At 40.1% G+C, this 17088-nt stretch overlaps 1 protein-coding gene across 11 annotated transcripts in view; it reads left to right on the top strand.

The window, feature by feature from the left end:
- Positions 1–17088, top strand: part of LMO7 (LIM domain 7) — a 136223-nt gene that overhangs the window by 58008 nt on the left and 61127 nt on the right. For 10 of the 11 annotated variants that reach the window (XM_072850054.1, XM_072850048.1, XM_072850052.1 and 7 more), the window contains one exon: positions 2704–2810. Coding sequence is in view for 2 of the 11 variants with exons in the window: in XM_072850048.1 (XP_072706149.1) it covers positions 2704–2810 (107 nt within the window). In the remaining 9 variants the exon portion in view is untranslated. Of the gene's footprint in view, positions 1–2476; positions 2496–2703; positions 2811–17088 lie in introns of those variants that run through there. The other variant, XM_072850053.1, reaches the window with a different exon arrangement.

The following is a 17088-nucleotide window of genomic DNA, read 5'->3' as shown; positions in this document are numbered from 1 at the left end:
AACAATGTTCCTGTTCACATTTCTAATGATAAATCTTAATTGCAAGGTTGATAGCTTGTCATTTTTTTTTCTCCTTATTTCTGTGGTGCTATTTAAAATTCTTTTTCAGGTTCATTATTCTGGTAGAGTTTTAAATGGCTGCTAGCTATTTTGAGACCTGTAGCTTCAGTGATTTACTATGATGATTAGGGATGGTCAAGAATAACTTGGCGAGGACAGTATTTAGAAGTGCTGATTTGTTGAAATTATACCTTTTTGTGTCAATATCCAAACCTGAGCAATAGCCTTTTGGGTAACCTCTCTTGGTGCTCTGGGGGTAAATTCCAGGCCCTGAGGACAGAAGAGCTGGTGTTGAGGCAGTGACCTGTGAGGTGGCTGGTGTGATCAAACTGCTGGCTTGGGAGCTGGGGGGAGGCAGATTTTGAACCATGTTTTATCCTGCACGCCAGCGAGTGCTGTGACTAGCTGTGTTCTGCCTCCTGTGTTATCTCCCCCTGCCTCTGACCTGTTTCTGAAGGTCTTGACTCGTGTCAGTGATTATGTTCTCAGGGGCTGTAAGCATTATTCATCAGAAGGCTGATGTTTGATAGGTTTAATTGCTGCGACACCTTCAAAGCTAATTCTCTCGTACTCCAACAGTTTGGTGGTTGTGCAGCCGAGCAGCCACGGATGAGCAACTCCTCTGCTTTGTTTTTGTTGCGCTCAGGGTGTAGGCAGCATCCATTTCTCTAAATCTCCGAGTCTTCTTCCTTGTTTACCTGCACAATGTGCTCATTCTCTGCAGTTCAGTTGACGTAATCCATAGGTTTGGGAGTTTACTCTGAGTTTTGGTGCCTGGTCAGACCAACCAGGGCATGTTGCCTTGCTGCTGGTGTCAGTTCTGTTCGTTACCTTGCAACTACTTGTTTCTTCTGCTCTTTTGCTTTCTTCCTTTGACTTACCTGCCTGTTTCTTGGACTCCCCAGACCCCTGAATACTGACCAGATTGTTGCATGTGTGTTGTTTAACAAGTAGTTCCTCTCCTTGCAATGGGACCTTAACCTGTGGTCTCTTGCATGCAGAAGAAATTATGCCTTTTCAAGTCCTTGGGGTTTTGGTGCTAATGTGGCACTCAATTATTAATTGACTAAAAATGCCATATTTAGCCAGCTTTCCCTGTAGGGGCATTGCATGGAAAGGAAAAGTGAATGCCCCTCCTGAGGTTGCATCCCTAGCATGAAGCTCTGCCTTGGCCACTTGTGCAGGCAGCCCCTTGGGTGCTGCAGGAGCTGGTACCGAGGCAGAGGCAAGGTTGCCTGTCCTCTGTCCTTCCCAGCCCCCTCTGCTCATCCACCACCAGGTCGTGTCCCCCATCAGAATTGTCACGTTGTCTCCCTGCCCCACCAGAACAGCCCCTGTTAGGCTTTGGGGCATAACCCTCACAGTGTGAGACACTTGTGATCTTTCGGATGTGGTAATGCGGAGCCCGCAGCCTGCCCGGGGAATACCTTGTTCAAATATTTTCCTTGAATGAAGCCATGTTTACAGACTGATAAGAAATACTAGAATCCTAGGGACCTTCGAAACAGAAGGTTGGGGGGATTCTTGGGTTTGCTTTAGATTTTTAAAGTATTTGTTTTACTTTTTAAAGTCTATATTAGAAGCAGCTGCTGTTTTCTTTGTGGATTTTTTAAAAAATAAATTTTAAATGATGGAATAATTGTTACATCCAGTGAGTATATGTTAAAAAAAAAAAAAGTATAAAGTATATTAAATTGCTGAAGCGGCGCTTTTCTGTACCGTGAAACTCTGATGCCAGTACCTTGACTTACAAACCCTTCAAATGACAGGGCTGTGCGTAGCTTATGAATTAAGTAACTTTGTGTACCTTTTCCTGTGGCTTCCAGCCGAAGGGAGCAAGTGCGCAAGAGGGCACATTCTTTTGTTGTTGATAGCATTCCGCCTTAACGAGAAGGAATTTCTTGCCTATTGCCTATTGTTTATGAAGTGGAAAGAGATCACAAGTTGTATAATCTCTCTCTATATCGTTGGATTTTTTTTTTTAACCTTGCTCTTGCTATTCAGTTGATCTGCAGCAGGTGCAGCGAGTGGGTGCTGTAATACACCGCACCTATATTTTGTTATATATTGGTGTGAGCTGGGGGGGTGGAGAGGAAGGGGAGGAACGCAAAGGAGAGAAAACCCCCCAAGTAAGGAAGCAGCAGAGCTGAATACGATTTGGTTTCTGTCTCTCTGGAGCTTTGCTCAGCAACCAAACCCAGACTCCAGGTGCAGTATTCCCTCATCGGTCTGTGAGCATAGAAACAGTGCGTCCCTCCTCTTCTTCCTCCCCTGCCAAGAGTTTCTGGGTGGTGAATGTCAGTAGCTGGAGTTATTTTTAAAGGCAAGAGGTGAGGCTTGTCGTGCAAAGCTGGGAAGAGGGCGTTTGTTTGCTGAGCAGAGCTGACATCAAAGTGGAGATTGCTGCCTACTGGCTCGCCACTGCCTTATGCCAGGTAATCTTTAACGTACCCTCAGTCACTGAGATCGCAAACCAGTCTGCCAGCGTGCAGGAGAAACAATCTGCGTTTATGATCCAGAAGATTGCTTTTTCAGTATTATTTCCATGAGCTGGACTTTGACATTTAGAGGCTCACACTAATCATCTTGCAAAACCTGCTTTGTGCTTTTAACTAAGCAACTGCTTTCTACTTCTCTTCACAGGATAATATAAATGTTTTTCTGAAAGCGTGCGAAAATATTGGACTGAAAGAAGCTCAGCTTTTTCACCCAGGAGATCTTCAGGATTTGTCCAATCGAGTTACAGTCAAGTGAGTTAGTGAGTTTTGTGGTTTTGCTTTTTCCCTCCCTTTCTCACTCTAAGCTGTTTCACAGTCCTTTTTTTTTTTTTGTTTTTAATGTTTGCCTATGGAAAATTCTTCTTTTAATCTGGTACGAGCAGTTCTGAATACTGTGGTGAGGGTTTAAGCATTGTTAAGGCTGGTAGATAAGATTTGCACAATTTTAATTTAAAAAATGAAGTAGCATTATGTCTTACAAGCAAACTAATTGTTAATGAATTTTTACAGCATTTAATATATGAGACGGAAGCTGTTCAGGTTATTTTAAACTTGGAGCAAAATTAACTGTTAAATGCTATCGAAAGCATCACTCCCCTTTATGCTTTGACATTACTGATGTAGAATCTGCAAGTGGTACTTCTGATACTTATCTGAATGGCTCTGAGGCTCGGTGTTCCTACGGGGGTTCCTAAAGGACCACTGGTCTTGCCACTCTGAATTTTAATCAGGTGTTTCTCACTGTATGTCAAATCTCCTGTCAAGGGGGGTGTGTGTGTGTGTGAGTAGAAACCAGGTATTGAATTGCACAAAGGGTAATTGTCATGTTTACAGAGAAGAGAGTTTTCCTGTGAAATAGCCGTGGTTTGGTTCTGAAATATAATTAGTGGATTGTCAAATTTCAGGACTGCTGTGTCTCCTAACACAAGTTTTATTACTAGTTTCTGAGAAATTGAGGTGGCGCTTCAGTTAGTATATAGACACTTAACAGGTGTTTTAAGATAAATGTGTTGTGGAAAAATGATCATCTTGGGGCATCCTGCTTTGTTACAGTATTAGCTGTTTTTATTGTGTCGGTACAAAGGGTGAATTTATTGTTGAGTCTCCAAAAAAAAGAAAAGCTTTAGTGAGTTTTGCTAGCAACCTGTCAGGTTAAATGTTAAGAATTGATTCTTGTCTTAATTTATCAGTTTTATCAAAGAGGAATAGGCAGTAATCCTTCTGTAAATACAAGGGAAAAAAAATACTGTGAAATGACACATAACTGCTTTCATTAGAAAGAAATCTCTTGTAGGTGGATTGGGTGGTAGCGTGTTGACGTACTCTCTGCTTGGTTTCAGAATAAAAGTTCATACCGTTTTGCGGTCTGATACTTGAGATGGCAACACATTTTCCAGCCTTTGACTCATACCCGAAACATAATTTCTCACTAATGTGATGTTTACGGACTTGGCGCTTTTCCAGGGCACCAGTATTCTCCCCGCTGGTTCCTATGTCACGCCGAAAGCTGGAGGGTTGGTAACCTCTGCCACTCTTTGATTATCCACAAAACCCTTGCTAAAGTTACTTGGGTGAAGGTTTGCTCCAAGGGTATAGCTGGGAAGGGTTGGAGGCTGCCAGGAGCTGGTCTTCAGCAGCGTCAATAGCGACAAGCTGAAACCCCGGGGAGGTCGAGTTAGCAAACTGTTGTGCAAGGTATGTTGTCCAACTCGTCCCTACGATAACCGCGGTGCCCAAGTGAGGTCAGCCATGAAATTCATCCAGTGGGTCTGTAACCGGGGCTTTTTTGGGTCTTTTCAGCTCTGCTGGCTCCCTTCCCAGCTCCGGGAGCAGAGTAAGGCTGGAATCTGAAGTCATCATAAGGCAATGATGGGGGTTTTACATCATACCTCCTCGGCAATGGATTAATTAGTGTTTTTCAAAACCCCAGATTTAAATGTTGAGCACTTCTTATGGACAGCAATGCAAGGAGTCTGGGTTAAAGTCGAAAGAGCTGCCAGCAGTATAGCCATGCTCTTTTAATTTGTTTCAATATAAGTTTGAAACATGTTGCGTATCATATGACAGTTCCACAGTGTGTGTAAAATGCTTACAGAGTAATTCAAAACTTCTGTATCTGAGCACGCTGTAAAGTAGTAACCTAACTATGCTAGCACATTTTGACATGTTTAGGAGTTTGGGGCGGGACGGGAGGTAAGGTGTATTCCAAGAAATGAAGGAAATAAGTTATACAAAGATAACTCTCTCGATTGAGAAGTTTATTGTGTGTCACTTATTACCCAGAGGGCAAGCTGGTCTTCAGGGGATTTCCAGAGTCATATGTGTGTCAGGAGAGAAATGCTGTCTGATCAGGAACTTTATCTGATCTTTCTTTTTATTATTATTAATTAATAGAAATTACCTATTTCATACATTCAAGCTGAATTGCAAATTTCTTCAAAACTTGTAGGACGTCAGGCCTCAGAAAAAGGATACTGTTTCATGTCTTGCTTTTGCATTATCCTCTGTTAACCTTGGACTCAGCATTAAAAGTGAATAATTTCTTGTCACAAAGAGGGAAAACTTTTTTTATATGCTGATTTTTATAGAAGATTGCATTTCATTTTTGGCTTTCTAACATTCCTAAGCAAATTCATTTTGCCGCCATCACCTGAGGCTAATTGCCCACATCTTAAACCATCTGCGATAGGTTGTACAGGATAACATTAACGTGTGCCTGAAGCAGCGTGTATTTTGACACCTCGGCAGTATTGCTGTGTTCTGCTGTTGCACCACCGTTAGCGCGTGTGTTTTATCTACCCAAAACAGATTAAATAAACTGTTGCTTAAACAGTCAGCTTTTCAGGCTGAGATGGCTGAGAACAGTGTGCTGGTAGGATACATGCGTGTACTGCTGGGCATAAGAAAATGCCTGATTTTCCTTGTATGTGGAAAATAGATAAGAGGAAGGTACCACTAAAAGGGTGGGTCTACTTCTATTGCTAAGGAGGACATGAGAGTTGTCATCTTACGTCAGAGCAAAACCAGTCTCTGACACTGGCTGGGTGGTCGCATCTCTGTCCCTGCCACACTTGGCCTTCTGTAGCCTTGTCTAATCACTCTGATGCCTCTGGTGCTGGGAGGGTCCTGCAGGAGGAACGCCTCCCATCTGAGGATGATGAAGAGGTGTTCCCTCTGTTCCTCCTGTCTCTGCTGCCTGGCAGTTGCATGTGGCACCTCCTCCTCCTTGCCTTGTGGGAAATCAGGCTGTTGGCATCTCAGATCGCTGTTCTGTCCCGCCTGGGCAGGCTCCCTTCCCAGCAGGAAAAGTTATTTTCTCCTCGTACCTCGTTTCTGAGTGTGCTGGCTGCCTTTCACTGTACCTTTACTGATAGCACGCTATCTTTCTGTCTCATCAGCAATAATGTCAAGCCATTAAGAAATACCAAACTCTTTATTTGTACGTAGTGTAATGTTCTTGTGTCACCTGAGTTAAGGTAAAGACCCTCTGTTACTCATGGCTTGCCAGAAGCTGTACTAAGAAATAATCTTCCGATCTGGTAATGAGGTTGCAACTTTCAGTTGTATTTTGGTTTTTTTTATTGCAGCTGAGATGATGCACAGGCATAATGTGAAACCCTCCTCTCTAATCACTACTAGTATCTGGGACAGGAGAGGCAAGAATCCTCTTAAATATCCAGACTCTGTTCCAAGTGATTATGTGATTATCCTTTTTGCAAAGAAAAAGCTCCTTAAAATTTTATTGTTTAGAAGTTTGTGCGAAGAGGGCTGGTTAAAATTACTGGTTGCTCTTCAAAGCCTTGCAAACTTTATGCTTTGCCAGATCAGCAATGAGATTAGTTGTCGGGTGATGTGGAAAAATATACTGACATGGATGGTTTCTTTTCTGCCAATGAAAATGGGAGTGTGGATTAATGTCTGAGATTTATAGTTCAGTCTTTCTGTAAATCTGCAGAAGTTATTGCTCAATGGTATAGTACAGTAATGTGTCATGTGTTCCAATAAAGATTATCCAGATGGATTTATTCCTCACATACCGTGTCCAGCACTCGTGCATATCTTCTTGTTTTGTGGCTAGTTATTTGTGTAAATGCATATGTGTCCCTCTTCAGTTCTTTCAGTATATTTGATTTTTTTAGCCTAGGATTTTATTATTTTTAATCAGAGTAGATGTTATTTTAAAGCCCCGCAGCTTGGGGTTTTGTTGTTTTTTTTTTTTTAATACTAATGCAAGGTTGTCTTAATATTTCATTTGATTCTTTTTTAGTTCTATCAAAGTAAGAATGTAATATGAGCTTAGTGACTCTCAGTTGTCAGCACGGTTACTATTTAAAAATGTTAAGCACTTCCTTACCGAGCTCTTTAGAGGTGACACACCCAGTTGTTCCCAGCTGTGGAAGGGTTCTTAGTAAAATCATGCCATGGAGTTAAAAGTGAGAGTTTCAATTCTGATGGAATTTGTTATCCCAGTTATCAATTTTAAAGGAGGCAGCCTGAACAATTGGACTGATGGCATAATTAAAATTTGTCTTGTCTTTTTCGAGCAAATTAATTCTTCCATCTGAAAAAAAAAATCTAATTTTGTAAAATTGAGTTATCCACTTAAAGAATCTCATTAAATACTAATAATAAATTCAAACAATGGTGGGTTAATAGATGAAAATATTAAACCACGCAAAAAAATTATGAAACAATTCACTGCCTTAATCCTAAATAGCAAACTTTTTTAAAGCTACCATAAGCCCTTGAGTCCTAATGTTGAAGTTTTACTATATTAATTTCATTCTTCAATAAAATATCAAATTAAAATATTTGGCTTCTATTAATATTATTACTACAGGGTTATATTTAGAGTAGGTCTTGAATGAAACTCAAAAATTGTCTCCAAAGATAGCTGGAAGTATCTCAGCACCTTGCAAAGCTTGGTATTTGGATAAGGCCTTCAACTTTTTGCTGCTCTGTGCTATTTCTTGTATTCATTATCGATCCTGTAAGCTAAATGAAGTGTAAATCTTATGAAGCAAACAGAAAACCCTGCCAGAGAAGTCTTGCTGAAGTGGGATTGAGCACATATATGAGATGAAGTAATGGAGCTCTCAATCTAGCCCTGGCATTTCTATCTTTTGGGTAATTTTAACTTAGCAATTTAATGCTCCTTTAGCTCAATTATTTTTCATAATTTCCTAAAGCAAAAAACAACCCTGGAAAAATTTGAATGCCATGCTTTCCGTAGCATAAAGCTCTATATAACTAGAGCCAACTGGAGAGAAGTAACAACTGTTATCTGTCACGTTCATCCTTGTGTTCAAGCATTTCAGAAGCTGAATTTTTGAGACAGGCTCTCTATTTCAGTTCAGAGATAATACTTTCTGAATTTAAAATATCACAAAAAAAGTTGTTCAGGGATTAGATGTGTTTAAAATAAAGCTTGATAAAATGGAATAGTTGCTAAGTGATGCAGTCGTAAGCATATGTTCTGCAGCTCTTCATCCGTGGGGAGCAAGATACATTTCATGGGGTTTTCTTATGATTAAATAAGAATGAACCAGTATATCTATCATACCAACATAAACTATTTTAAACATATGTACAGAATCACTATCTGCTATATCCCAACTGTTGTTCCTGACTAAGCACCCGTCTCCTTTTAGGGGTTGTTGAAAGGAAGCCTTCTAGCACCAAGTTAAGCCAAATACAAAGCATCCTCTAGTACCTACCTTCTTTATCCCATAATTCAGATTACAATAACACCAGCACCTCCTTTTAGTGATGAAATTGCCTCACTTGTCTTTTTGGGTGCAGCCACTAAATGTGCAGATATAATAAGAGTTCCTGAAAATAGCAGTGAAACAGTAGCAGAGAAGGGTTGAATGCAGAGGTAGCTTTTTCCAATGTTACATTCAGTCCTTTAGCAACTTCCTGTTCTTCATGTGGTGGGAAAATAACTGTAGACTTTAGTTTCTAATTAGAAAAGAGATTTTTTTTTAACATTTTTTAAAAGTTGATGGTTTCTCATGACTTTCATGTTCTTCCTGTCTAGTCGTGGGGAATATGCCAGGTTTCCTGTTTCCTGCTCAGGATGCTTTCTTCTGCAGGGTCAGTGAAGGCAAAGTGAAATTTCTAGTCTATGTTATGAATGTTACCACTGCCAAATAGATCACTGAAGAAAGCAATCTGCATAGAAACCACTGAAAAGATGGTCTTTTTGAGTGGAGGATTGTTGTCAGCACTCTTAGAAATTTGGGGTTTTGAGAGCTTTAATTGGGAAAGCAGTACCACATCTCAGTCTTTGGGGGAATTTTTTAGGATTGCTTTGCCAGTAACGCTTAGCTCTTTGAACTGTCTGGCATGCAACTTACCTGGAAGCTTGAGGTGTAATGATGAGATACTCTTTTGGGACTTGTATCCCATTTTGTGCTTCAAGAAGAACTGCCATATTTTGTTCAAAGGAGGCAGAATCAAATACCCTGAAAATGGAGACTTTTTTCAAAAAAAAAAAAAAAAGAGAATGCAAGTCAATTTGTGGACAGGTAGGTCAGTACTGGTGTTTGCTGTTGATAATACTGAATTCATACTTAGGTCTTCTTCCATGTCTAATGTATTTGCAGAGTTACTATATCTTATTTAAATGTTTTTTGCTCAAGAATTTCATGCGTATAATGAGAGTGCATGATGGAGCTGAACCTGAATTTGCTGTGCTGATTTTTTCCAAGAAACACGCATTTTAATGATTTGAAAAACCTAGTTCTAATTTGGCTTCAAAAAAAGAAAAAAAAACAAAAACAAAACAAAACACACAGCATGGAACCACCCTTTCCTGCCTTTTTATTTTGTGTAGAATAGAAAGTTGTGGACTGGATGAAAGCCAAGTGCTTCAGTGCAAGAAGTACTATGGTAGTTAGGCCAAAACTTATAGCTGTGTAAGGTCTCCAGCTTATACCTGTGTGACTGAAGAGTCAATCACCCCAAAGGCTTGGGCATAAAGGTCTAAGAAACTATCTTTGAATTCAAACTGAGATGAGAGGAATAAAAGACAGCATTTTGTGGGTCTTGAAAGCTGAAATGCAAACCATTTAACCAAAATTTAATTAGAGCAATGAATGCTGCTTTTTTTTTCCTTATATCCAGGGAAATAACATTTCTTACACATGTGGTTGTAATAGGCTTTTATTGCGGTAACTGAGTTTCCTAGTGACAGTTCCCTTGAAATGGAAAAGTGCAGCACCCTCACTTCAGAGTGACTCTAGAAATGTTCCTACGACTTTGTAAGTGTGGAAATTTTCTTTTTGCTATGGGCATTTTCATAGAAGTGGGTAATATTTACAACAGCTAATCTTCCTTGGCATAGTCGTATTCTAAACATTGAAATTGCTGTATTTATTTTGTTTAGGATATAACTAATTTCAAGATCATACATTTCGCATGTTTAACTTTTTTATTCATACTAATGACAGTTATGCAGGGGTAAAGAAAATTAAAATAGACTGTATTTTATCAGTCTTGTGAAACTGTTGTGCTTAGTGTAAAATATTCACACTCGTCACTAATTTGCATAAGCTTTAAATCATTCCAATAAAACCATTGTAGGCAATAAAATATGTTCCAGACTTTGGACCATACCTGCAAGAAATTTACCTCCAACTCTCCAGTGTGTCTATGAAGTGTTGGGTCTGGTGCTATTTAATCTCTCTACTTTATCTGTGAAGTTTCTGGTCATTAAGAGAAATATTTGAGATTTGTTCATTTTTTTTCTGTTGAGTAATTTAACAGCTAATAACTTACACTTACCTATTATACTCTTGCTAGTGTTTGATTTTACCATTTATCTATTTTTGTGAGATGATTCTGCTGTAAGAATGAAAAGCTTCTGGAGTTGTATACCTGTACCTACAAGTGTACAGGAGGAGTCTGAACAAATTTGGAAAAAAATGACATTAGTGTGTGTTAGTTGGATCAAGAGCAATTCAGGTATCTCTGGTGACACAGATCTATAGCCTTATATTGGAATTTAAATAGTTATGCTACACAACTGAATGATTTGCTGAAGGAGGTTACAGTAGCTTTCTGCTGAAAGGTGGTGGTTTGTTCAAAGTCCTCATTTTTGACCCTATTACATACATTTTAAAAGTCTCTCTGGAATAACTTTTTGAGAGGGTACAAAACCATTATTACTGAAAGCCTTTGCAATACTTTTTCAATGCTCTTTTGCTTTGTGTTAAGAGAAGTGTCTCTAACCTTTTAGGATTCCCATGGGAATCCACCTAAACCTTAGGCACCTGTATTCATTTTAAGCATCCACATCAATCCCCTAACATCCCAGGATTAAATGCAGTTTATAAAACAATGCAGTAGAGAGAGGAAAGCAATTTGGATGAGTAGCAGTGAGTTACGAAAGAAAGAAAAGAAAACTTGCATTTTTTTGGTGGTGATTTTTTTTTTCCATGCAAAAAAAGTGCTTGCGTCTGAGGTTGGAAGTTGAAGGACTTCTAAAAAGAATAAGCTTGTGTTACCTTGATATCAATTAGACAGAACAGGTATGCAAGTTCACTATCTTAATATTTTTAATTGTATTTTACCACTAAATTGCTGAAGTTCACTTAGCTTTTCTGTAGACAGACAACTCAATAGGAAGAGCTCCTATATTTAAATACTGGGAGGAAGCTGGCTTCTTGAAGTTTTCCATGGATACAGGAGTTTGTTAACCATACTCTGTAAATAGGGAAAGTAAAGCTGAACAGTGTATTGACAGTTCTGTACTTCATACAAAACCCTGATTTTGGCCATTTTTATTCCTGAGCTGTGATTAATGCTATTTTTACACCCCTTTCAGAGATTTCAACTCTAACTGTTATCACTGCTTAATTGGAGCACTCACCATATCCTTCAAAGTAGCATTAACAGGTTTTCTGCTGTGACTACTACAGAACATAATTGATAATGCAATAACCAATTCAAATATTTTTATATAGCGCATGTCAAGAGGGTTGCAGGGTTGTTGTCATCTTGTCACTGAAACCAGTTAACTGAAATCATGTCCTGCCACATGGTTAGAAGACAAGAAGGGGCAGGGGGGGAGGAATGAAGAGTGCTAGATAGCAGCCAAGCTTAACCACACAAAAGCATGATCTCTTCATGTTTCTTTTAAATGATAGAGATCTGTTGTCTTTAAGAAACAAAAGGAAAAAACCCAACAACAACAAAACAAAACTCAACTGGAGGACTCTTCTCCAGGCTGATCAAGCTGGATGATCAAGCTCAGGATCTCCAGCCCGACCATCCTGGTGGTCTCCACTCAGCTTGCTCCAGTTTACCAGTATTTCTCCTGTACTGGGGGGCACCAAACTGGAGACAGCAGCATTGTAGATGTGGCATAATGAGCGCTGAGGAAAGGGGGGATGATCAGGTCCATCAGCCTTCTGGCCACGCTCCATTTCATACAGCCCCGGGTGCTGTTGGCTGACATTGCCGGGGTCTGTTGCTGGCTGATGTTCAGCCCAGCAGGACCCCCAGGCCTGGCTCCCCACCCAGCTCTGCCATCGCAGGGGTTAGGTCCACCCCAGGGGCAGGACTCGGACTTTGTCCTCCTTGAATGTCATGAGGTTTCTGCAGAGCCAGTCATCCCAGCAGCCCTACCCTCCAGCATATAAACTGCACCCTCCCCGCACTCCCGTCTCCTTGGGAGGGAGCATGGTATCAGAAACTGACTCAGAAAGAAAAATTTTGAAAGCTGCTGTGGCCGATTGCTGGGACTGGAGTTAAGAAGGTTGACTAATGCAGATGATACTTCCTCTTTCCTTTCCCTTCTAGAAAAAATGTCCTGCAAATGTAAACATGTACACACCTTTGAACCCAGTATGTACAGATATGCATCAACTGACGTGGATTCCAATGCGTTATATGATAAAATATTTAACTGGGGCGGGGAAAGGGAGGCTAAGTTCAAAATACTTCTGCTTTTGCAAAGGCTATTAAATTACAGACAGCCACTTGTGCCCTGTGAATAAACGCTGAAATATGCTTGTCAGGTTTATGGTGCAGTAATGTATTCTTTTTAACTCTGTGACCTGATGTTTGTAAGAGTCTCTCAGCTGTGATCTTCTTCTGGGGTGAGGGATGTACTTGGTAAAACACTAGCTAAAAATGCCCAAGTTAACAGAAGGCACAGTATATTTATGTATGGTTTGACTTGAAGATGTAATGTATTTTCATCACTGTGCAGATCTGTGCAGTTAAGGAATTACTGCACAATTCCACAAACTAATCCTAATCTGTTCAAATTTACCAGTGTCAACTACTCTAGTAAACAGCTTTTAATAGTCGTTTGCAGGTTAATTTTTCAGAAACTGTGTTCTTGTTTATGTATGAAATAGAAGAAAGACTTGGGTTACTTAAGTAAGAACAGGAAAATAAGGACAATTCCAATTTCGTGTATAAAATGATGAGTTCTGGAACAGCTGATAGTGCTCAGGTCTGAGTTAACAGGGTTAGGAGTTTTGTGAGAGGTTTTTGATGGCATCTATTCAGTGTTCAGTGCCAGTCCAAGAAAAAAGAAAACAAAACCAACAAGAAAAAAAAACAAACCAAAAAAAACCCCCCAACATCCCTCCCAAAAACCCACCCAGAAACAAAACCCAAGCATTGGTAAGAAGTATTAGGAATAGGAAAAACAACGGCACATCACTGTGCTGCTGCAGGAAATCTGGAATTTGCCGGTGGTGTAAATACCATCTGAAGCTTTGGACTTTGATTGCTTTCCCTTTCTTCGCCCTCCCCAGATTCCCCCAAAATCAAATCTATGGAACTGGAAGATCTTAATCCTCATGGCATTTCTCTGACCAAAAGTAGGAATAGCTGGTGCTGCAAGTTTACTTAAATGTGCTAGGAGTCCTGAGCCTGAAAGAGAGATGGTGGATGAAGAGCAGAGGTGCACAAAGTAGCAACCTTAAAACAAACAAATAAACAAAAAAACCCTAGCAGATGGCATGGATGAAGTGTTTCAACTAGTTGCCATGTCCCATGTTATATGAATAATCAATGAACCAAACGAAGGGGCAGTAGGCTTCCTTGTCAACAGATGCTGTGGATGCTAAAAGTTTTCTTGAGTTCAAGGTGTAGTGGAGACGTTCACAGAAGGAAAATCTCTTAGAGTTACTTAATACGGGGAAACTACATCTAGCCTGGGATGTCCCCAAGGGAGAAGCATCTTGCCTGCTCTATTTTTACTCTTCCTTAGGCAACCACTTGGGGTTGCACGGGAGGATGGGATCCTGGGCTAGATAGAGTTTTGATCTGGCCCCATGTGGACATTCCTATGTGTGGTTTTGAAAAGGTCACATCCAGTGAAAGCTGCTTTTAACTTCTGTAGATCTATGATAACCTCCTCCAAGAAGCAAAACTAAGGAAAATATCAGACAGAAATTTTATAGAAGCAATTAATTTGATTTGCTAAATCAATCAAGCAATCTACCATTGTTAAGCTTTAGCAAGCATGGAACACTGTATGTAGAGGTATCTGAAAAGATGAATAAAATCATGGTAGGTCTTTAATCTAGACCAGTATCTGACTACTTCTATACGTGACCAGGTTGTGCAATCACAGGGAAAAATATTATTATGAACTCTTAGGAATTTAACATTTGGTGGTTTTTCATCAAGCAATTTGAAATTTTAGTAAAAGCTTCATAAGAATAATATATAAGAAGGGCTGAAATTCTCTTGAAATAAGCTGGCACATGTATTTGCATATACTATATTCAGCACCATTACTTAAAACCTACTTTTGCTCTAAAAAGATCAGTTAATTTAAGACGTTTTGTTACTGATTTTGGCATGGGTAATGTAACTGTAAGATCACACATCATATGGTTATGCAGAAGGCACACCCACCCAGATTGAATAAGCTCAGAATAAGATGCATCAGTAACGATGCTCCTCTGCTATGCTCGTCCTTCAAAACACTCACTTTGCCTGTGCAGGACATCTTATTCTTGGAAATCTGAGCTCACCTCTTGTATTGAATGTTGACTGCTGTTGAGAAATCATACAAAAGTCACTTAGCACTGGTGATTTACTAGTATTTGCCATTTCATTGCAGTGTTTTCATTCCTTCAAGAGGAAAAAAAATTCTCTTGCAAAAGGATACTTTTCTTTTTTATAAACAACATTTTCTCTTTCCAAAGCATTTTCCTCTTTGAGCTGTGACCAAATTCCTTAGTTTAATTCAGTCTTCTCTGATACTGTTTGAATAATTTGTGAATGTATTCAACAAGCTAGTTTGTTTAGTTATTAAATAATCTATACAGAAATCTCCAGTTATCCAGGTGGTGTGGTCAGTCTAGGGTGGTGATCATCACCAAAATGATGTGGCTGCATTTGTAAATTACTTCTATTTTCTGTTCAGTATTCTTTTTAATTGATTGGATAGGATTTTAAATCTATGAATCCAGGGACTGATGGCACCAGACATGGTACCCAAGCAAGCGTTCCCAAGCTTTGCTTGCTTGGGTATAGCATGAGCCATGAATGCACAGTAGCTGCTGTCAGCTAATTCAGACCCTCAAGATAAACTAAGGCAGGCATTCCATGCGTATGCTGTGTTAGGTGTCTGCCAAAGTTGCTTGATAAACCTTCTTCCTTTATTGGACAGCGTGAGTTTTATCAGGAGAAAAGCTGGACTGAAGGGCTGGTGCTTTTTGGTTTCCTCAGAAAGTGTATTTACACAATGGCGCATTGCAGTGAAAGGGCAGAGAAGGCAGCAGAAGCTGGGCAAGGTAAAAACCAAGAAGAATCTGAATCCAAAGAGGATTCAAAATCCAGTCTCAAACCGGAGCTTAATCTGAGCAGTTGTGAAATCTTCACTGAACTTGAATTTGAACTGAAACAGGGCTGAGGAGAGGAAATCTTAATCTTAAGAATGAACTTAGTACATTGTCGTGGTTTAGCCCCAGTTGGCAACTAAGCACCAGGCAGCCGCTCGCTCACCCTCCCCCCCCAGTGGGATGGGGGAGAGAATGTGAAAAGAATGTAAGAAAACTCATGGGTTGAGATAAGAACACTTTAATAATTGAAATAAAATAATAATAATAATTATTATTATTATTTATAATGAAAAGGAAAACAACGAGAGAGAGAGGAACAAAACCCAAGAAAAAACAAGTGATGCAACCGCTCACCACCCACCGACCGATGCCCAGCCTGTCCCCAAGCAGTGATCACTGCCCCCCAGCCAGCTCCCCCCAGTTTCTGTACTGAGCATGATGCCATATGGTCTGGAATAGCCCTTTGGCCAGTTGGGGTCAGCTGTCCTGGCTGTGCCCCCTCCCAGCTTCTTGTGCGCCCAGCAAAGCATGGGAAGCTGAAAAGTCCTTGACCAGTGTAAGCACTGCTTAGCAACAACTAAAACATCAGTGTGTTATCAACAGTATTATTATACTAAATCCAAAACAGACCACTATATCAGCTACCGGAAAGAAAATTAATTCTATCCCAGCCGAAACCAGGACATACATGAAATAAGTTCACTTCTTAGCACTTTTTTTTAGCCTTTGCTGTATATCCTTTCCCACAGGATGAATTTTACAGTGAAAAAGTGCAACAGCTTGAAAAACTGTCTAAATAGAAATACAAACTGAACATAACAATTCATGAGGAGTATAAAAGACAAAGGATTGGTTCCCTCAAGCAGCTCAAGTATGAGCACATAAGTGAAAATGCTTATGTAGAAGTAGGTCAAAAAACAGTGAATGCTTCTTCCTGGGGAGTGTAGCCTGTGAAGAAGAAAGGAGTCCACTGGTTCAGGTAGTACACAGCTTCCCTTCGTTTTACTTGATCAGAGGTGGGTCTGCACAATAAGGTGTGCTGGGTTGGCTCAACACCGAGGCCATGGGAACAGCAGCCTCTTCTGCTAATACTGCAAGCACTGACCCAGAGCTGTCCCCCACCACGGTGCATCTGGAGCATGTGTTGTAGGCACCTGTGACTGTGACCTGCTGGAGTAACATCATGTCACAGCTTTCTCCTTTACCCATCCTTCCCTTTCCAAGAGCTGTACCGTGGTGCTTGGTGTAGCCATCTAACCTAAGCTCTGCCTAAATTACCGTGTTCCTCACAGAACTTGTTAGATGACAACGTAATGAGGACAAAAGAAATTGCAGCAAAGTTTGATTCAAAGCTAATGTGAAAGAATCAAGCTCTTTTTATTTATTTTATTAACTATGATGGAGAAATGGATCTCAGATGGTCACTAGTATTAGAGAAGCATTGCAAGTTATCGTCACCATCACTGAAATGCATTTTCTCACTTTCAAGTACAACATTTCATATGGCAGAACGGTTTGCATTTGCATACCTACAGACTTTTGGGGTTTTGTTAAGGTCCAAGAGGAGCCTGAATTGAAAGTTTCTGTATTGGCTTAATTCTGGTTCAGGGGAGGTGAGGGAGCAGTGAACACAGGAAATTTCTTCTTGTCTCCTCTTGCCCGGGAATGTGTTTGTGTGGTTTCCATCATGTAAAAATGGCGTATTGCTGCCT

Source organism: Ciconia boyciana, chromosome 1 (assembly GCF_034638445.1).
Source record: "Ciconia boyciana chromosome 1, ASM3463844v1, whole genome shotgun sequence".
Lineage (NCBI taxonomy): Eukaryota > Metazoa > Chordata > Aves > Ciconiiformes > Ciconiidae > Ciconia > Ciconia boyciana.
Note: the sequence above shows the minus strand (reverse complement) of the source record. Positions and strands in the feature narration are given on the sequence as shown.